This window comes from Pelodiscus sinensis, chromosome 1, assembly GCF_049634645.1.
Source record: "Pelodiscus sinensis isolate JC-2024 chromosome 1, ASM4963464v1, whole genome shotgun sequence".
In the NCBI taxonomy this organism is placed as follows: domain Eukaryota; kingdom Metazoa; phylum Chordata; order Testudines; family Trionychidae; genus Pelodiscus; species Pelodiscus sinensis.
The window spans coordinates 41,434,737-41,458,004 of record NC_134711.1 but is presented as its reverse complement, the minus strand read 5'-3'; the positions used below and the strand labels follow the sequence as shown (position 1 = coordinate 41,458,004).

The following is a 23,268-nucleotide window of genomic DNA, read 5'->3' as shown; positions in this document are numbered from 1 at the left end:
GCTGCTTCAGTAGGCATAACCGGGGGAAGGGTGCCTGTTCTGTTTACTTTTTCTGAAGCACCTCTTGTGGGCCACTATTAGTCTGACCCAATATGACAATTCTTATGTTCTTAAGCCATCCACTTTTGATAACAGACTGGGAGTTCCTCTGACCTGGAAAGTGAGCCAAGGTGGGGAAATGGACCCCCTAGAAGATATGCTGATGAATCCCAAAAGAAAAGGTTAAAAAGGCTAGAAGGAGAAGGAGGAGACAGTTGAGGCCAAGTTACTTAACACATGGAGAGGGTTGAGAGCTGATAGGCTACTGAATTAGAGCTAGAAAGTCAGACTCCAGGCTTTTGGGGGCAAAAGAGATAGTGAACCACCACCAGGTTAGGGAAGTCATAGTCAGTGGGACAAGGTCATCTGGCCACATCACTCCCATGTCTCCCACTGGCCATAAAACTGACAAGTCTTAACCAAGTTACAAGCTTAGGGGAACTTGCAATGAAGAGGATGGTGATCCATTGTTCTCTTGTCCAGTGAAGACAGGACAAGTAGTAATGGGCTTAATCTGTAGCAAAGTTAGATACTAGGAAAAACTTCCTAATGATTTATGTAATTAAGTTTTGGAATAGGCCTCTGAAAGTTTGTGATATCTCCACCATTGGCAGTTTTTAAGACTAGGTTACGATCAATACCTAACAGAATGAGCATAACAACCAAAACGAGTTTCCACGAGGAACATTCAGATAAAACAAATGTAAAGAAGCTTTGCAAATTATCTCTAAATGAAAATGAACTTGTGCTCTCTTTTGCTTTTTTTATGATGCACAGAGAAAGCAGAAAATGTGTATTTGCTTTCTTTATTATTTTTACAAACATAAAAAGTAAATATAATATTTGGTCCTCTGTGTTTACTGGAGAACTTCTAGGAAGTTTCAGAGCTACAGTGTATTCCCCCAACACCTTAATGGTATGGAAAAGTATGCTGAATCTCAATAAACAGGCTTCATTTATTCAAAAAGCTAGACAATGATGTTAAATAGTTGTTAACTAAACAACTTTGCAAGTTTAACTATAATAAAAGCTAGTTAAAACATATTGGTGCTATACGACTTAGTGCTATAAGACTGTTTTCAGACTTTATGGAATGATTATAGGATGCTGCATGTATGAATCCTACTTAGTCCTAATCCTATAGTATCTGTATCCCATGGTATAAAGTTATATTGCATGGTTGCACTATAAACCTTGGTAATTTTTTAACTCACCAAACAGGAAAAGCATTAATGCGATCACACTGCACACACAAAGTGGCCCATTGAGTAGCCCCATAGGACAGAGACCTCAATAATTATGTTCCTCTCTCCTTCCAGGAAGGGGAAACCTATGCATGGGTGTCATGAGAGCCAGGAATGCCCAAGAGAATGGTCTGTGATTCCATGGTAAGACTCTTAGTGGTTTAGGAGTTCACACTTGATATTGGTGAACAGTTTGAAGTTTCTGTCCTGCTTTTTGACAGTCTGTCCTGAGGTTGGAAGACCCAATTGTGAGCCACTCCAGATAGTGTGAAACCACACAATCCCCATTTATTTGAATGTTTTTTTAATCTCAATCATATTTCATATGCATGGAGCAGTACAGTATGTGACATTCCCATTAACATTTTTAAAAGTAACTGTTATTTTAATATTCATAAAGATAACTTAAGCACTTACACAACTAATTTATTTACTAAACCTGCCTCTGAAATGTTTATTTTCATTCATTTACGAGACTGAACAGCTTATGGGACTGAAGTGAAATCACAAGTGAGTTGAACTTTGCCATAGTAAAAAGCATGTTGCATTTTCACTGTCTGATATATGTTGACACACCATGTGAACTTCACATAAATGAAAGAAAGTGGTAGAAAACTTACAAAACTCAACAGAAATATTTCTACATTTCTGAATATAAAACCAAAAAATGTGGAGGATAAAAAAAACGAGATAAAAGTAAGCTTGAAATACTAAACATTAAAATAAATGTATTAGAGCTGTTGATTAATCATAGTTAACGCATGTCATCCATTTCTAGACAAACAGAGGCTAGGGACACCATTGCTACCCATCCTGGCTAATAGCTTTTATCTAGCTTCTTCTCTTTTTTTTTTTTTTAGAACCATGTTAAAGTCCTGGTCTTCACAAAGTCATCTGGAGGTCCAAACTGTACATAATTGTACATTTGGAGTTTAAATTTCATGATAAAAAAGTGTACTACAGTACAGGCAGTCCCTGGGTTACATCAATTCGACTTACGTCGGCTCCCTAGTTACAAACGGGGGAGGGAGGAAGTTGTATGAGAATCAGGGTCTTTTCCACCTAACTCCAGCTCCCCCCCCCCCCCAAATATGTACCTGTTCCGACTTGCATACAAATTTAACTTAAGAACAAACCTACAGTCCCTATCTTGTACATAACCCAGGGACTGCCTGTAGTTGTATGACAAGAACTGAAAAAAATATTATTTCCTTTGTTTTTTTACAAAGCAAATATTTGTACTGAAAAAATAAAGTGAGCACTGCACTCTTTTTATTCTGTAAATCATGAAAATTTAGAAAACATCCAAAATATTTAAATAATTATTTTGTTGTTTAATAGTGTGATTAATCACACCATTAATCATGATTAATTATTTTAATCACAATTTTTAATCACTTGATAGCCCTAAAATGAATATCTGATAATTACCATAGGATATGGAATGGGAAAAAAGGGCTGCCATACATGGCAATGAAGTAGCCTCCTCTCGTACAGTCTCCCTTATGAAAAATTCTATGGAACTAATAGTGAATTATGCCCTGCCATTGAATTCTACAAGATGCCACTGAATTCCACATTCTATAGATAAGCACTTCCCAATTAGACTCTGCTATGATCCTGCTAAATTACATAAGGCTAGACTATTAATGTGTATTATAATCCTGGCTAGACTTAATAAAACTTTATAAGGAATAAAAGTTTAATAAAGCCCCGTTATGAAGTCAACATTGCTAGGCAGATTGTATATCAATTTAAAAGGTCAAAGACATTTTCCACTGGCTCAGACTCATGCTATTAGAGAAAGGAACTATGGACAACATGATGCAGACTATGGCTAAAACGCTCTCCCTAAACTTTTGAAAGTAAAGGCTAAGTCAAAATGCAGCTTAAGAAGAATGCATAGTTTAAGTTTCTTTAAGGTCAAAATAAACAAATTTTGCTAGATATTATATTTATCTATTTATTAAATAGATATTGGCATAGAGAGTACACTTATTAAGTTTGCAGATGATACAGTAAAACTCCAATAGTCCAGCATCCAATAGTTTAGCACTCCTGATAGTCCGGCATCAAAATGGCAAGAGCCTAGTGAGTGAGCTTCGGAAAAAAATGAGTCACAAGGTAACAGCGGCAGCAGCTGAACTGAGCAAAAAGGGTAAAAAAGGCTTAAAAAAACTAAAACATTACAGTATACTGTATACAGTATGTACGATTAAAAAGGGTTAAGAACACTTTATATACAGTATATAATGTATACAGTATATATATAACCAGCTTATAGTACCTCCTGATAGTCCGGCATATCTGATAATCCGGCACCACCTAGGTCCCATAGGTTCCAGATTATCTGAAGTCTACTGTACCAAGCTGGGAGGGGTTGCAACTTTTTTGGAGGATAGGGTCATAATTCAAAATGATCTGGACAAATTGGAGAAATGGTCTGAGGTAAACAGGATGAAGTTTAATAAGGACAAATGCAAAGTACTCCATTGAGGAAGGAACAATCAGTCTCACACATACAGAATGGTAAGCAACTGTCTAGGAAGGAGTATGGCAGAAAGGGATCTAGGGGTCATAGTGGACCATATGAGTCAACAGCGTGATGCTGTTGCAAAAAAAGAATGCACCTTAGAATCATATTTTAACAGGAGTCTTGTGAGAAAGTAATGAGAAGTCATTCTTCCGCTCTACTCTGTACTGATTAGGACTCAATTGGAGTATTGTGCTCAGTTCTGGGCACCACATTTAAAGAAAGATGTGGAGAAATTGGAGAAGGTCCAGAGAAGAGCAACAAGAAAGATTAAAGGTCTAGACAACATGACCCATGAAGGAAGACTGAAAGAATTGGGCTTGTTTAGTTTGGAAAGGAGAAGACAGAGAGGACACGATAGCAGTTTTGAGGTATTTAAAAGGGTACTAGGAGGAGGGAGGAAAATTGTTCTCCTTAGCCTTTGAGGATAGGACAAGAGCAATGGACTTAAACTGCAGCAAGGGAGGTTTAGGTTGGACATTAGGAAAAACTTCCTAACTGTCAGGGTGGTTAAACACCGGAATAAATTGCCTAGGGAAGTTGTGGAATCTCCATCTCTGGAGATATTTAAGACATCTATTAGGGATGGTCTAGATTGTACTGGGTCCTGCCATGAGGGCAGGGGACTGGACTCGATGACCTCTTGAAGTCCCTTCCAATTCTAGTGTTCTATGAAATATAAACAAACTTAAAAAATAAAGCATTTAATATAAAATGCCAAACTTGGTGAATGTTACTTCATGGTTATCAGCATATATACCTATCAAAATGAATAAATAAAAGCTATGTAAAAATAAGCAATAGGGAGTTCTTTTTTCTATTTGTGTGTGAGATTCTCTGATCATTGGTGATTATCATTCTCATGTCTGAGAGATATTTAATAGATCTTTATCATATATGTATATGGTCACCCTATATGCACACAAGCATTTATATACCACCTCCCCCTAAGATGTGCCTTCCTACCTATTGAAGTAGGTAAAAGTACTTGCCACTTCATTCTTACTGTGATAGAAAGGCAATGGTTAGGTGAAAAGGATACAAAATAGAACTTCAGTGGAGAAGGAAGGATCGTCTGTCCTAATGAAGCTTAGTTAGCAGCCTTCCCGCAAGCTACCAGTATACCCCTATAGCAGTTAGTAAGTCCCCCATATTGCCCAACCACACCCTGTACACTACAAGAGGGGCATTGTAGGATGGTTTATTTGAACTCTACAATGTTTCTGTGCATAGGAAATTCTGTCCCAGCCACTTGCAGATCTGCGGATCCTTGCATGCAGCCAGTGACCTATAGGAGACGGAACCAAGGCTAAAACTAGGGAAGTAAAATCCTGGTTAATCAGTTAACCAATTAAACCTTTGGTGTAACCAGTTAACTGATTATGTGGGATCCCATGCTGGGAGGCCAGCCCCAAGTGCGGGGATGAAGGGGAGGGGGCGGGAAGAGGGGCAGCTTCTGCTTCCAGCCTGCCCTGAACAGGAAGTTCCAGCTCCTGATCCCTGAGGGGCTAGAGCAGCCCTTCGCCCATGGCAGGCTGTGGGATGCTTCCAGGTACGGGTTAACCAATACCCAGTGAGCATCATCCATTATGGTGATGGTTACCAGGTAACCTGTTAACCATTCACATCCCTAGCCAAAACTGTCCCCTATGTCTTAGGGAACAATCCACCCATTACTGAAATGTAGCATTAGATTGCTCATTTTGAAGACTGAAAAATAATAGACAGGTGAAAGTAGGTGATAAATTGGACAGATAATTGAATGATTGAATAGGATTACATGAGCTGGAGTTTGGCCAGGAGACTGGCACTAGCATTTCAACATTATTGCATATTGTTGTGACTCAAATATTCTACAGAGAGCCAATACTTATGGCTAACATCAGACAGTGACAGAGTAAAAAGATACTCATGTAAAATGGATAATTTTTATTGTGAAGTGAATATTTACAGGAGTGGTGGGGTACCTGTGGCCTCCAGGACAGATCTTGCCCTCTGTTTCATTTAATCCATCCTGCAGCAAGTCTCCACACCATGAGCTGGACGCCCTGAGCCTCAAGAGACCCCCGTAGGGCGGGAGCCATGAGATCTGGCTTGCCGGCACATCTCTGTGGCCCTGAGGTGGAGGGAGGGCCACGGATGCTCCACATGCTGGCCCACTACCAGTGCCCACTCTGCAGCTCCCACTGGCTGAGAACCATGGCCAATGGGAGTGATGGGGACAGTGCGTGTGGGTGTGTGCACCACACAGAGGCTATGTCAACACTGCTTTTTCTTGTAACAGAAGATATGCAAATCACCGTCATTTGCTATGCTTCGCCGATCCTTTTTGCGGAAGAGGTTTTGCCACTAAAAATCCCCATGTAGACAGAGCCATTTGTTGGAGGAAAAAAAAAACCCTTTTTGCTCAAGATCCCTTATTCCTCAAAATATGAGGTTTACAGGATCTTGTGCAAAAAGGTTTTTTCCCGACAAATGGCCCCATCTACATGAGGCTTTTTAGTGGCAAAACCTCTTCCGCAAAAAGGATTGGCAGAAGATATGCAAATGAGAGCGCAATTTGCATATGTTCTGCTACAAAAAAAATCAAACAAACAAAAAACCCCCGGCAGTGTACACATAGCCAGAGATGGCATGGCTCCTCTGCCAGTGTCCCCACTAAGCTTCATAGGTGACTAATCAGTCCCACCCAGTCAGAGGCTCAGAGCTCCAGGCACAGAGCTTACTGACTCAATGGGACTGATCAATCACCTGTGGAACTGTGCTACCCCACAGTTTAGGGGGAAACACTGTCCGCCACCAAGGGGCCAGACATGGCAGCTGCTTCTAGGAGCTACATGAAGCCAGGGAAGGAAAGGACCTGCATTAGCTCTGCCACAAGGTTGACTGGGAGCCACCTAAGGTTAGTGCAGTCTGGGTGAAGCCCACATCCCAAACCCTCTCTTACACCCTCTCCCCCAGATCCCACACCCACACCCCAACCCCCTCCTGGAGCCCTCACCCCCTCCTGCACTCCATACCTCTGTCCTGTCCGCAGCCATGCTTCAGAGCCACATCCCAGTTGGAACTCATATTCCCTCTGACCCACCAGCTAAGCATGCTAAGAGCAAGTAATTGGCTAATCATGTAGTCAATACAATTTGTATCAACCACACAATTGATAAGGGGAAGCGCTCTGCAGAGCCACAGCAGGGATATCTGTGGGGTAGCTCCGTACCAACCCTGGGACCGCTGCAGCTCTGCCTATCCTGCCCCTTCCCCCTGCCCATCACAGAGGCAGTGCTGGGGGGAACTGGCTTTTAAGCTGGCTCCTCCCAGCACCAGTTTCCTGCTTCCCCCCTTTGCGGTAACCCTGGTACAGAGGCAGCAACGGGGGAGGGAGAAGCAAGTAGTCAAGTAGTGACTCGACTACGCAATAAGCCTAGGCTTATCCAGTAGTCGACTACTTGAGTAGCCATTTACATCCCTAACTCCAACCCCTGCCTCAACCCTAAGATCCCTCCCAAACTCCAAATCCCTTGCCCCCAGCCCCTCTCCTGCACTATAAATTCCACTTTCCAGAGCCCATACCTCCAACTAGAGCCCTCACCTCTTCCTGGACTTCAAATCCTGCCTCAGCCTAGAGCTTCCTCCCACATCCTGAAGCCTAATTTTTAGTTTCACTCTGTAGGGTAGGGAAAGTCACAAGCTACTGCCCCCTTGGGGCTATGTGTGGCCCAGGATTGATTTTTTTTCCTGTGGGGCAGTGATCCCTGAGAGATAAAAGGTTCCTCACCCTGATTTACAGGAAAGCAAAAAGCTCTCTAAACTGTTGAAATATTTGCTAATATAGATAAAAGTTCATTGCCAGACAAATACTTTAATAGAAGTTTCTAAGTTGGGTCATCTAGAAAGAGATAATAAATATTGTAATTTGCCTTCCTGCATGACTCTAGTCTTGAACTGTAGTCTTAATGGAACAGTAAATTGAATTGTACTGTTGAGCCACTAGGTTGGTGGCACTGTGTGGAAAAAACAAACAAACAAACCATTTTTACCCATCTTCAACCTGGCATAGCTTTAAAGGTGATGATGTTTATAAGCAAGCTCTGACAGTTCACATCTTGTGAATAAGAATGTGATAGTTGTACTCCTTTTAGAAATTTCTGACTTAAAGACTAACAAGAGTTCCAAGAAGAAAAGTGTTTTTAAATACACACAAAGAGCAAATCATATATATGGTTGGGATAGCCATTAGAGCTACCAGGGGACAGAACTAGTACAGAAGTTTCTTGTTAATGGCCCAGTGCCTCTCAAGGAATACTCGGTTTTGGGAAGCTCACGTGGACCCCTCTATAACTGGAAAATCCTGTCCACAACCATGGGGTGATGTGGCCTGTGATACAAGGACCCAAGACTGCCAGAGATTTACTCCTTATCTCCCACACAGTTTTTACCATGAAAGAATATGATCTGGGTCATAGTAACTATATAGGACTGTCTATACAAACGTTTAGTACACAGCAAGTTGAGTTTGTGAATCTACCCTGAATTAGCCTGCCATTCACTAGTTGTCCTAGGGACCCTGCTGGTGTGCATTACCAGGTCATTGGTGCACTCTGACCTGGTTTTGTAGCTTGAGGGATATAAAAATAGATCTAATTTTCTAAAGTATTTATAAAACAATTCCTTCTAATCTATACTCTTTAGGATGGCCTGCACAACTCTGATGGCTTTGCTACAGAAAAGCCAAAATCCATCCCAAACTTGACCTGCTACCAATTTTATACCAGATCATACTCATGTGTGTACAAACCACACACACTCTTCTCTCTCATGAAGCTTGCTGGCAGTGGCAAAATCAGATCACATTACTGTATATACAAAGTATCAAGGAAAGCTGTGGGGTGGGGAGGACGAGAGAGAGAGAGAAAGAGAATGCAAATATCGATGAGCGCATGCACTACACTGGAACTAGTCTGTTGTTCCAAACTGCTGCACAGTATAACTGCCCCCATTTGCTTAATATACCTTTTAAAAAGGATCAATAGTTATAATTTAGAAGGCTATAGTGTGTATACACTCAGACACAATTTAAAATCGTAGGCATGAATATGACTATGATCATTTACCTTTGTCATTTGTTCTGCCAATTGTAGACGTCCATCTAGTTCACGTCTGATCTGAGCTGCTTGTTCATCTGCATTATCCAGCTTCAATACAGAACACACAAAATTAATCATGTGGGCAAGCTATGGTAAGTTGGTAGCTTTAATTATATAAAAATAATGTATTTCATCATAAGGGAGTAACAGAAAAGCTTCAAATGTTCTCTATTTACAGTAAAATGCTACACAAACAATAAAAGTCTGACATCAGAAATGCAAGAAAATTTCCATTTGTAATAAATCATGACAATGCATCATCATTAGACAGACAAGGTGGGTGAGGTAATATTAGCTATTTTTATTGGACTAACATCTGTTGATGACAGAGACAAATATTTCCACTTTACATAGAGTTCTTCAGCTCTGGGTAAGCTCAAAAGATAGCTCAACTCAATGAAAGGTATTATCTAATTACCCTCTCTCTAATACTGTGGAATCAACATAGCTATAACACTGAATATATGACAACTACAAATGTAAATAATCACGGAGGCATTAGCCACTAGAGCTCTGACATACAGAGATATATAGAATGGCTGTAGTTAAAAATTCCCATTATTGTCCCCATTATTAGGATATAAGCTTTCATTCTATCTCCCAAAAAGCAATTTTGGAAGTTAACAAAGAACCTTACAGTCTACCTTTGAGACAGATACACTAAGTGAGAGTAACAAAAAAAGACAGGGGATGGAGAGAGATAAAACTAATATTATAGAAACAGAACTGTCAGTGCCATTTTAAAAATCACATGTACCATTTTAACTGGCTGTTAGTACGGGAATGCGTTAAGAGATTAGATTAACCCATAATCTCCAGAAAACACTGCAAATCATTCCTGTTTGATAATGCTTTTCCATTGTAACTAGAATGACAATTCCTATCAGCGACTCACTTATTTATCCCCAAAAAAACAAAAGCATGCAGGAGAGACAGGCAGAAAGAGACACTTTTTTTAACCTTGTTTCACCACACTGCCCAAACCTCCCAGCCACTGCAACACATTCTAGTTTATTACTTTCAAAACCTGGCTGCTCCTTGCTACCAGCTCTTCTGATACATGCCGTTCTGCCTGGACACACTCAAGAAACCTCCTAATTCTATTAACACACTAACAAATACTTTCTGTCAATCAATTATTTTTGCCATCTGCATACTTCTCTCTAGCTTAAATTTTTCATTCAATTTCTCCCCAAAATATTTTACTCTCTCTCCTATCTCCTAAAAGAGCAAATGTATTTTTATTATTATTATAGATAGGGCTGGTATCACTCACTACTAAGGTTACACAACACTTAAATTTATAAGACCCTCTTTTCAGTTTATAACTTAGCCAAAATTGAACCATTGTGGGCTGACATTTTCTATGCTAAGTGTCTGATTTTTTTTTCCTGGAGAAAATTTCCACCAAAATAGTTCATTGACTGACAATAAGAGTTAGGGGAAAAACTGATGCCTGTGTTCAAAAATATTTTTGAACAGCTCTATTGCTTTGAGCTTTGGAATAGGGACTTGAATTGGCAGGGGAATAGTCTGTATACTGGGGGGAGGGGGGTGTCTTTTGCCGGCCCTGTGAAAAACCAACACATATGGAGTCAAATTATAAGCCTTTGAAAAAAATCTCAGTTTACACATGGTCATTTTTAATCGCTAAATTCCTCAAGATTCTATTTATGGAATATGCTCCAACTTAGGGCTGAGCAGCACCTTCCCTGCAATTACAGTTTTGGGCTGCTGAGGGTCATGCCATGTTCAGGTCCCTGAACTGAGAACATGGAGGCTCTTCTGAAGTCTGATTTGCTGCTGAACCCAAGCAGAATGGAGAAGAAGGATGCCTGATGCAAAAGTAGAGAGGACGAGAGTCACAAACTTGCAGAGAGGTGAGGGAAGTATATTGGAACAAGGAACCAGGGAACTTGGGACTGGAAAGTGAAGTGGAGGGAATATTGAGTCTTGGTCAGAACACTGCAACTAAGAATGAGGAGAAGACTGGGGGCGATTGTGCAAGAGACTAGTTAAGAGAAATAATAACTGGCTACTGCAGTTATTTTTCTTAGACTTCCTTCTACAGCGTTTGGTACTAGACAAGGACAGTGACAGGCCGTCCTTGCTGTAAGTCCAAGATATGTTCCAAAAAAACTTGGACTTCTAGCAAAACAACTTAAAGTGGGGCATTTTTTTTCCTGCAGCTGACTTCCATTTGCGCAAAAATTTTTTGCATTACTTAAGCGCAATTAGCAGGAGGACTTATAACGCATCAGTTCCTACAAGTGTCAATGACTTTAGTGAAGAACAGATGTATACTGGGGCGACTTATAGTGGGGACACCCTGAATATGAATGGCTTGTCTGACCCAGTTGAGCTAGTTCTATATTTCTACAGCTTTAGCTCCATGGTCAGCATTACTGTTGTAATGACATCCTCTATTAACAAGGAATCCTACCTAAGCAGCAACTAAGATCACATTTCTGGAAGTCATTCTGGTTAGGCAGATTCTGCTATAATAGCCCTTACCCAGGCAAAATTGACTTCAATGTGAGTTTATCTGAATAAGAAGTACAGGCCAGATCAACAGCACATTGTTTTGCTCAGTTTATAACATTATATATATATATATATATATATATATATATATATATATATATATATATATATATATATATATATATAGTGTGTGTGTGTGTGTGTACACACATAATATAGAAAGAAAGCACAGAGCTAATGAATCATCATCCATATGTTTTTTAGAGGTTGAAATACAGCATGTTTTGTAATTCCATTTGTAAATATCTTGTGTTTACTCTTATATTACCTCAGGGACCAAACATATGTTCATGCATTTTGACAGCAAAAAGAAATGGCACCATGTGAAAAATGTGTCCAAAGTACAAGAACTTGAAGAGGTAATCATATTGCCACTAAATTTATGAAGTTTGTTTGAGATCCTAACACATATAGTATGTCAAATATCATTCATAAAATAAATTGAAACATTTTAATTACGTACAAATGGTAATATTGACCTGGCAGAAATCATAGTTCTTCAAATCCATAATTGCTAAAGCTCACTCTTCCCCCTGAAGATTTCATTAATGTTAAATTAGTTTTTTTGTAACTTTTAAAATTATTAATGTAAAGTTACATTTCAAGCAACACATTTGCTTTTTAAATTTATGACTGAATTCAAAGTATTTTAAACACATCTGTGCTTTGGGGGCCCCTTCTCATTTCTGCCACACTAATTACTTGCTTCTGTGTTTTTTGAGTGGCTGGCAGCTGCCACGGTACATAATGTTCACCAGTTATCACTAGCCATGATGACCAGTTGGGGCCCTGCTATACTGGGAGGTTAGTGAGAGATACCCACCTAAGATAGCCAACCACTACCTCTCCGGCAGTTCAGTCTGATGGCCAAGGGAGAAAGTTAGAGACATCAGGTGAGTGAGCTACAGTTTGGACCTCCTGGTTCAGTGCCCTTGACCTGATTGGTCCTGGATGAGGGATTTTGCCAGACCAGGGAGGTCATTTCTGGCCCCCCTACTGCCAGCCCCACTCTCTGCCCTGCCAGCCCACCAGGCAGATTCCCCCCCACCAGCAGCCCAGCTGAGTCCTAGGGCTTCCAGTCTCCCACTCTGACTCCCTCCTAAAGCCCAGCTGGGCTGCGCACTGTGGATTCCTCCCTCCTGCTCCCCATCCACAGCACACCGACACACTCTGATAGGGGAACGTCATTAAAGCATCCTTAAATGGGCCCTGAAGTTGTCTTTTGATCTTGTCTTGACATTTATGCCAGGGTCCTCAAGATTCTGTGCTGGTGGGATTCTCCTTGGGCCCTTTTCAAGCCCCTTGATGCCACTATGGTCTCTTCATTTGTATGAAGCAGGTGTGAAAGTTTCACACCATATATCCAACTCTTTTCATAATAAACAATTGTGCAGATACACCACAAGACTAATCAACAACTACATTCAGTGTCCTGGCCTGAATTTGAGCAGACCTAGTTATTCCCTTTAACTGAACAGCCTCAGACTTTTCACTCATTTATGCACAAAATTCCTTCTGTCATGTGCTGTCCATAGCCCTATTCTCGCCCCTCAAATCGAACATTTTAGATCTAAATCATGCAGTTCCATTTAAATTGATTTGCTGAGCTGAACTTAAAATGCATTTTCTTCTATATTCATTTCTAGGAACTCAAGGACCCACAACTCTAAAACAATTGTTTCCCTTTTTCCAAACTTGTTGTCCCAGAGGTTTGTAGAAGAATTCCATATTGGACCATACAGCATATTGCTTTGGTATATGCAAAAATAGTTTGAAGATAGTGTGAAGCTTGCTCTGTGGGTATGTGGCTTTGTGAATCAGATAGAATCATTTTGATTATTCATTATTTCCTTCAGATTTAATACAAAGATAAAAGTCCAGGCATTGTGTACTCTATTTACATGGACACATATGCACAGAAACTGTTAATTCAATAATGTGGGATTCAGATGAAAAAGGTACATTGTGAACTGGAAATAAATATTTCAGCTACTTATTGACTCATTGTGGTCTGTTGACAGATTGAGGGAAGTAAACCAGAGAACCGTAGATGTTCAGATACTGTAAGTCTCCTGTGTTTCTTGCAATTGTATTTTTCAGGGCTGTAATTTATTGCTATTATGAAACTCTTTAGGAACTAACCAGTTTTAGAAGGAAAAATCCAATAAAAAGAGAAGATTGGAAAATTAAATGATTACAATTAAGTTTAATGCTGAAATCTATTTTTCAAACTTCAATTATTTTTCCTCCATCATATGCATTTATTGGTTTGTTCTCTTCATGGGATTGTTTATTAATTCTGAAGTACTGGTTCTCTTTCTGACCTGATAAATCTATTCTTAAATGCAGATTTTCTGCTTTTGGGATACTAAAGCAAGCAAGCAAGTTCGCAATGACATTATATAAACATTACAAATTACTTGGGTTTTACACCCAAAAAAGGGTGAAACAAAATCTTGGATATAATGCATCTGAGAGCGCTGAGAGACTTGGCTGATGTTATAGCAGAATATTGGCCAGTATCCTTAAAAACCTGTGGCAGTTGGGGGAGGTCCCGGATCATTGGAGAAAGGTAAATGTAGTACCCATTGTAGTAAGTTGAGGTCACTAACATGGAGTCAGCAGGCCTAAATAGAGGCCTATAACATGAAAACAGCAACAGGCCTGCAATCTAGTGAGCAAGACTTTGGTTCAGTAACAGGAGCCAAGAAAGAGGCCCTATTGATAACTGTGCGATTGTGTAAGTTAGGTCGAGCATGGAAGGACACAGGGAGGCACTGGGTACAGACTGTAAGCCAAAGGGGAGTAATGGAACATCTTAATAAGAAATGTCTTGGTACAAAAACTCCCTAAAAACTAATGCACATACCAACCTAGGTTCAGGACCAGGTCGGAATTGACAGCATGAAGGATAGTAAGTAAGTCCCCCTTCCATAAGGTGAGGGGTGGTAACTAGGCAACAGAGGGTGGTAACCTGGTGCGTAAAGAAATGATGTAAGTTGTTTGTACCTGTCTATAAAAGGACACCGCAGAGGGTGCTCTCCAGCCGACCTTGGGGGGAGGCGCACTAGGCGCCTGAACGGCAGGTGTCATTGCCTAAACTTACAGAGTGCACAGTAGCTTAATTTTGACTAACTGCTGTTAATATCTATTATATGGCAATAGGCCTGCCCGGTGTTGGTACCTTGTCAACGCGGGCCATAGTGCCCAGTGGTGTAACATTGTACTGATCTCTGTTACCAACTGGTAGAGCTTTGCATTTGACAATAAACCTGCTCGATTGATTTCAAACCTTGCCTGCATCTGTCGTTTCTGGGGCCTCTCAGAGATCTCTTGTGTTGACTCAAGTGCACGGGGTCTAACACTCTAGATAAAGGGAGTACCGATTGTTACGCACGCAGCCGAAAGTTTAACAACGGAGTAGAGGTCCTGTCAGGAGCGCGCCAGGACAACCCTGACCAGACGACGCTGACACTGACAGTCCAGACCACCGAAGGTACCGAGGTACGAAAACACCGAGGTACGACACTGGTGACCCCGACCGCTGATCTGGTAAGAAGGCTAACAGTTCTGTTTATCTGTTTGCAATCTAACATCTAAAATGGCAGAAAATCACGAGTTAGATAACCCCCATCTACATTCCCTTATAACCCTGTTAGGTTTTGATGAAATATGGACCCGTTAGATTGCTAAAAAAGGAGGGCCATATGAGTTTAAAAAAGAGTATGCAGAAACCGGTAGATGTGAAGCCATGGCAGAAACTGAAGCGCTGAAAAAGAGTAATAGTACTAAAAAGCCTAGGATTTTGCAACTTATGTCTATGGCAGTGAGATGGCTTAAACAGCCTGCCACACCGCTAGCCTCCCTGGTAATGGAACAGATAGGGGAAGTAAAAGAAGCAACTTTGCAAAAGAGAAAAGTGCCGTCCCTAGCAAAGCAACAGCCTTTAAGAACTTTCACAGTACCTGAAGCCATGGGACAGAAATTATCAGTGGTAGCCCTGGAAAATGTGAAAGATGAAACGGGGTCCACTGCATTGCAACCACAAACATATGATAAAAGCCAGGTTCCAGTTGAACTTAAACTGAGACCTAGACTGGTGCCTGTCAGAATGGGAAAAGTAAGTGCACAAGAGGGAGAAGTAGCAAGCAATACTGTCACTGAATTAGTAAATAAAATGAAGGATAAAATGGAACAGTTCACAGAGCACACTAAGAGACAGGAGATGCGACTTGATTGCAAGAATGTCAGTAAAAAAGAATTTCAAAGTGAAAAAGCAAGATTAAACAGGCTAACAAGAACTGATGCATTAACACATGGAGTTGCCCCAAAACAGTTAAGTGCAGCATGTATGGGCACTCCCACAATTCATCTAGCATGCAGACAAGAACAACAGACACCGGGGGAACAAATTCAGTTTTTACAAGCGCAGGTAACTACCCACACTCTAATCTTAGAGTCAGGATAAAAATCCAGAGTGCAGGTTTCCAACTACTTTAACCCATGAAAGCATACTCTGCACTCAGCTAAAATGCACTCTTCTTTTGAAATATTTTTATCCTTTATAGCCTCTCAGTTTGCTTAATTTGCTGCTGCCTGTATTTTAAGAGAAATTTAAGAGTTAAACGCTCTTGACTCGAGGAAAGTTAGTTTTTATACAAATTTTTAAAATATAAAGAGGTTAAAAATAGAACAAAATAGGAAACAAAGAAAAATAAGGTATTTTTTTTTCCCGTTTAAATAATTCCCATAAATTAATTATTTTAACCCATCAGAAATGCAACAGCTGGAATGACTCCCAACTTTCCAGAAGATAAGGTTGCTAAGCAATAGACATGCAGACTCTGCTTCTAACTATTAACTTTTATTTGAAACATGGGTTTCTTTTTTATTTCAGTACACCTGTATAGCAGAGTTTTAAAATAAAGCTTAATATAAAGTAAAGAGCAATGCCATAAGTTACTAATTTAATACAACATATTTGGCAAATATTAATAGAAATTGATATCATTTTTATTAATAGTTTTAAATAAGGTAATAATTTGCTGATTTAAATGTTTAATTTTTTTTCTTATTTTGTACAGTTATAAATGTAATGTTGGCGCCATTTGTTTTTAAATTGTGAGTTGTCCTGTATGTCATGTATGTTGTTTTTGTTGTATGTCACGTGTTGCAACAAAAGTCAATTTTTATACTTTTTTTAAAATGTGGTACCACACTATTTTATAATCATTTTATGAATACTATTTTTTTTCAGAGTTACATATATTTCATGTCTCAACAAAGAATGCAATTGCAAACAATTTTTTTTCTTTTATTAATCAAAGTTTTTTATTTTTTTTTATATTTTAATTCAAAGAAAATGTAAGGGAGACCAGACCCTTAACATTAAAGGTCCAATATTAAGGTTCAGGTAACATTAACAAAATGTCAATTTTAGTATGGATTTTATAACCTTGTTTTTACTTTTAAATGCAGTTATAAGAATAGTATAGCAATAATGCATAAAGCTAACCAAACTTTTTCAACAGGTTTCCACCTTGAACTCCTAACACAACAAACCATAATAAATGTTTAATATTTTCAAAGAATTTACATACACCTGTTTTAAAAATTCATTTTGATATAAATTGTTTTCTTTTATAGAATATTAAAGGAAAATAGTTGTTAACTTTTGTGCTTTTAAACAGTTTACAAAAGTGGAATTGGTATCACAAGGAAATTAACTCTATAAACTTGGTAACATTGTTAAACACTTTGATGGAAAAGCAATACACCATCTCATGGAACATTGTAAGTATCTATTTTAGCAGTTAAGCATTATATTTGGAAGACAAAATTGGTAATAAACCTCCAGTGAAAATAAATATCTGTACAACAATTGCAAAAGTTTAGTTGTATTATAAAAGACTTGATCCCTATTATAAACAAACTCAACTAACCTGTTTATTAAATTTAAGTTACTAAAAACAAGACAGATGTAAAGAAAAACTTGTATTATGTCAACTAACTGAAGTTTTGTAAGGTTTATCCTACAGATCAAAAACACTAGACGATATCACAGCACAAAAACACTAAAAGATAGCAGCACGCAGTGAAGAAATGCCTAAGCATCAAGAAAAGAGAAGAAAAATGAAGTACTTTATAAATAAAAGACTGTTCACCTCAATGTCCCATATATGGACAATTAAGTTGGCAATCAGCTAGAAATCATTGTTAGTTAATTTAAACTTGGCTATTATGTAAAACCAAATGTTGTTTGCTGTACCACTACTGTTGCTATATCACTGTATTATTATTGTATTTTTGCTGTACACCATTTACAATGCGCATAGCATTGCTAAATTGTTTAGCCATAATAGGTGAAAAATCAACAAATAGGAGCAAATATAAAAAAGGGTTTAAAAAAAAGGATAGAAAATCACAAAAGAAAATTAAGTGTATAAAACTACAACTTGGGTTAAAAAACAAATCCCTGTTATTACCCATCATGATTTGGATCAGTGACATTAAACCTAAACCGAGGCACATATTATTCCAAACAATTTTGTTTAGTGTCTAGGACCAATACTGAATCCCGACACAGCAATAATTAATAAACTGGTTACTGTCCATTCAGTAAGTTGTCTGGAAACAACTGACTGGTGTGTCACAAAGCACTGCGACCAATGGAACAGAGACGCTAGCCATTCCTGGTTCCTGCCTAGCAAAGTCTATTGCAGAGGGTGACCACCGGCAGTAAGGCTGATGTATAACATGAATGGACAGTACTGGGTAGTAATAGAGTACAAAACATTTATTATAAAAGGCCTCATTTATAATGTCACTACTCCAAATTTCTGTTTTGCTTCTTATATATATAATCTTGAGGGACACACTCTAACAATGTCTATCCCAGTATTTAAAATCACTAAAAAACACTCAGTCTACTATTAATAATAGTACAAATGGTAATTGTATATGCCCTAATTGAAGTGTATGGCTATCAGCAGTACCACACGAGCCAAATCACAATACCAAGTTACAAATGGCTATAAGGTTATGCCATACATACATAGGTGCACTGAGCAAATATGCCTAAATACTCTACAAAAGATACACCATTTCCATATTAATTATTTGAAAAGCCTGTTAAAACTCAATCAAAAAACCTGCATTTCTCAGTACAGTCCTGGGTCTAACATTCCCAGGCCCACCATAAGGGACTGAAAAGAATTGGAAAATAAAATCTGTCCATCAGTCGTACGAGGGAATGTGCAGACTAAGGGACAGATGGGGCATGAGTGTGTGAACAGTATGACAAAGGTGTCCACATGACAGTGTTTAGCCCACTGGGTCACCTTCAGTTCATGCATTATGCTTTTCCGGGACGATGGGTAAACATCCTCCCCATAAAAGGACAAAAAGTGGGGGAATGTAGTAAGTTGAGGTCACTAACATGGAGTCAGCAGGCCTAAATAGAGGCCTATAACATGAAAACAGCAACAGGCCTGCAATCTAGTGAGCAAGACTTTGGTTCAGTAACAGGAGCCAAGAAAGAGGCCCTATTGATAACTGTGCGATTGTGTAAGTTAGGTCGAGCATGGAAGGACACAGGGAGGCACTGGGTACAGACTGTAAGCCAAAGGGGAGTAATGGAACATCTTAATAAGAAATGTCTTGGTACAAAAACTCCCTAAAAACTAATGCACATACCAACCTAGGTTCAGGACCAGGTCGGAATTGACAGCATGAAGGATAGTAAGTAAGTCCCCCTTCCATAAGGTGAGGGGTGGTAACTAGGCAACAGAGGGTGGTAACCTGGTGCGTAAAAAAATGATGTAAGTTGTTTGTACCTATCTATAAAAGGACACCGCAGAGGGTGCTCTCTGGCCGACCTTGGGGGGGGCGCACTAGGCGCCTGAACGGCAGGTGTCATTGCCTAAACTTACAGAGTGCACAGTAGCTTAATTTTGACTAACTGCTGTTAATATCTATTATATGGCAATAGGCCTGCCCGGTGTTGGTACCTTGTCAACGCGGGCCATAGTGCCCAGTGGTGTAACATTGTACTGATCTCTGTTACCAACTGGTAGAGCTTTGCATTTGACAATAAACCTGCTCGATTGATTTCAAACCTTGCCTGCATCTGTCGTTTCCGGGGCCTCTAGGAGATCTCTTGTGTTGACCCAAGTGCACGTGGTCTATCACTCTAGATAAAGGGAGTACCGATTGTTACGCACGCAGCCGAAAGTTTAACAACGGAGTAGAGGTCCTGTCAGGAGCGCGCCAGGACAACCCTGACCAGACGACGCTGACACTGACAGTCCAGACCACCGAAGGTACCGAGGTACGAAAACACCGAGGTACGACACCCATCTTTTAAAAAAGGAAGGAGAAGGATCTGAGGAACTACACTCTGTTTAGCCTCACCTCGGTCCCTGGAAAAATAATGGAGCAGGTCCTCAAGGAATCCATTTTGAAACACTTGGAGGAGAGAAAGGTGATCAGGAACAGCCAACATAGATTCTCCAACCCTGAAGGGGTTCCAAAGAGGATGGAGTCAGGATATTCTCACTGGTGGCAGATAACAGATCTAGAAGGAATGGTGTCAAGCTGCAGTGTAGGAAGTCTGGTTGAATGTTAGGAAAAACTACTTCATCAGCCTCCTAGTGAAGAACTGGAATGGGTTGCCTAAGGAGGCAGCGGAATCTCCATCCTTAGAGGTTTATAAGGCTAGGCTTGAGAAAGCCCTGCCTGGAATGATTTAGTCAGTGCTGGTCCTGCTTTGAGCAGGGGGTTGGTTTGCTCTAACACTAATCTTCTTGGATTCTATGAAATCTTGGCAATATACATTTTTAGTGTGTGAATAATTTTTGAAATTAGTCAAACTGGAAGCTCTGAAACCATGGTAGACTCCATATTTCCAAGCATGTATACCTCACATTAATAGTGTACATGAGGCTTTGTTCACATTAATAGTGTACATGAGGCTTAATTCCAAAAATTGTGACCACTGACCCTGATGAAATTTGTTTTACATCATAATCATCATTTGTCCACATGAAAAAGTTACTATGTCAGAAAAAATGCTCAGGAAAAGCCTGGAATTGCAATAACAGAGGATCAAGTCATCACATGAGCTGAGAACATGCAATTCCCACTGAAGTCTGTGGAAACAGCATTTATACAACTGATGGGATAAGTGAGCTCGCAAAGTGCTACATGTCAAGGTTCTACTGCCAGACAGATGGGTATAACTACACAGCACCCAACACCACCTTAAATGAGGCATCAGAGGCATCAGTCTGTCATTTTTAAAAGCACTTATTTACTCATTTTGAAAAACTGTATTGAGAAAGACAAAATGACTGTCAAATCAACAGTAATAGTGAATAATTCTGTCACACGATGTTCTCTTTAATAGAATGAGCCAGGATAATTTTGTAAAAGAAAAAAAGATGTGTCATCTAAAGATATAAAATGCTATTAAACATCTGCAGTGTCCTCCATCTAAATATACACAGTATAGTATTACAGATTCATCTGACTGTAGAAAACCAATGAGTTACTTTTAATAACCATTCAATAACCTTTTCCCCACAAACACACCTGGTATTATATTTACTTACCTTTATTACAATTATCAAAGAGCTCAAGAGAGGATCTAAAAGGCAGCAAAAGCTGAACAATAATCAATACAAAGCAGACTTCTGATTTGATCAGCTGCTACTTTTTTTTTCTTCTTGGTAAGCAAAAGAAAGAGATGTGTTTTGTACATGTATCTGTACATGAGTAAGTGGGCGATATCTGAAATATTTCACAAGGTTTAAAACGTAAAAAAAGGATTTTTTTATTATTTGTTGGTACATATATTTTGAACGTGGCACTTGAAATTCCAGTGCCTGATATTTCTCTTGTCTTTCTAGGTAAAGCTATAATATCAGCTCATTAAAGTAATACTCATTTGACATAAAGCTAGCATTTAATATAACCACAGACAATGGCTCTGAAATAATGTGGCAATATAGGTTTTTCATCATGTTGATATTTATATTCTATTTTTTTTCTGGATACATTAAGTTGAAATGGAGTAAAATGGCTCTGGTGAGTACCCATAAGATGAATGGCGTGAGTGAGGAATTTGGACAAAATGTTTAAACTGAAATGAAAGGAATGGAAGAACCTCTAATATAATTAAGTGATAAGTTTAGAATTATATATTCTTGGTGATAGGACAGAAGAAAATTTATCAGAAGAGTCTAACCACAGGGTCATTTTTTGTCTTTATTCTAACGAAATTAGGGAAGAGAGAGAGGGTTTGAAGATATAAACTGAATACATTATAATGACAGATGCTTTCCCATTACTAGCTACCTGGTGCTCTGACACAGGGATTGCCAGTCAGTTGGTGAGATGAGAATGAACTCAAGTAACACGAGAGCCCAGCTGCAATATGGTGCACCTGTATTGTGTAATTGTGAAAGAGTAATTGTGTTTTAAGTTTTGAGGAGTATTAGTGACTAAAAGGACATATTTAATGAGATGCCAAAAAATCTATCAAACTCCATCTACACAACAATATACAATGTTATTTCTTTTGCCAGGCAGAAAATTTCAAATTAGCAGATAAGACATAGAAATGTGAGGAAAATGATGGAGAATCATCCAAGATTTTTTCTGGCAGTGTAAAGTAGTGTGATGAAGAAGAATGCGGCTCACATGAAAGGGAGAGAAAGGACAAATAAAAATGTGATTTACATGAAATAGTTAAGAGAAATCAGCTTTGCATGGTAACAAAAACATCAAGGAAAAACAGTGGCAGCCGGACAAGGATCCTTGCACTGAATCCATGAGCTTTCGTCATGCCTGGTGGCTGCCATTTCCTCAACCTAGCTTTTTCAGATGCAACATCATCTTTATATTCAGTATCTTCAGTGTACTGCTAAGAACATACGTCTTGTTTCCAGCATCAACAATTAGGCAGTAGATCCTCACCGACTTTATTACAGATATGACTATGAAGCCACCAACTGACACTTGCTAGGAGAGCTATATTGACACTAAGCCAGTGAAGGACCAAGTGACTGAGGTTTACAAGCACACTGATGGAACTGGTGCAGTTGAGTAAAGCAGAGGCTGGAATCTGACATGAGGCATAAAGCCTGGCAAACCAGTTCATGGACTTCAAATTAGTGGTCTCATTTATGATTTGGCATAACTGTTCTAAGTGAACACTGAAAGCAAAGCATTACCAGCTCAGTCGACCACTACCACTTCACACATTGCAACTACTACTACTTTAATGAGGAGCTACCCTGAGAGACAATGGAGTTGAAGATGCTTTTAATGCTACCAAAAAAAATGGCAGAAATTAGATGATCAACATTTCTTCAATGAAATTTGTAACCGTGTCTCTTTTCCGATAACAGAAGGGCAGAGTTGAGATGATGGACAGCTTGGAAGAAAAATTCAAGTACTCATTGGCACTACTCAAGTGTCCATCGAAGAAATGTTTGAACAAATGAAGCATCATTAAAAGATCTAAGTTTTTTTAGTCTCACCTTAGTAAGCTGTTGGCAGACAGGAAAACACCAGAAGCTGACACGTGGGAAATATTCAGACTTCAACGCCAAACTGAACAGCACTCATCATATTCTGCTGCATGGGAAGCAATCTCCACTCCATGTTCACTAATTTATTCAGCATACAGAGTTGAAGGACGTCTTTCCTAATGTGTGGATAGCTTTGAGGATTCTCCTCATGCTACTCATCACAGCCATGA

At 39.3% G+C, this 23,268-nt stretch overlaps 1 protein-coding gene across 5 annotated transcripts in view; it reads right to left on the bottom strand.

The window, feature by feature from the left end:
- CADPS2 (calcium dependent secretion activator 2) overlaps nt 1–23,268 on the bottom strand; it is a 514,814-nt gene that overhangs the window by 303,536 nt on the left and 188,010 nt on the right. For all 5 annotated transcript variants that reach the window (XM_075928806.1, XM_075928789.1, XM_075928797.1 and 2 more), the window contains exon 4: nt 8,928–9,008. In XM_075928806.1, coding sequence (XP_075784921.1) covers nt 8,928–9,008 — 81 coding nt within the window. The remainder of the gene's footprint in view (nt 1–8,927; nt 9,009–23,268) is intronic.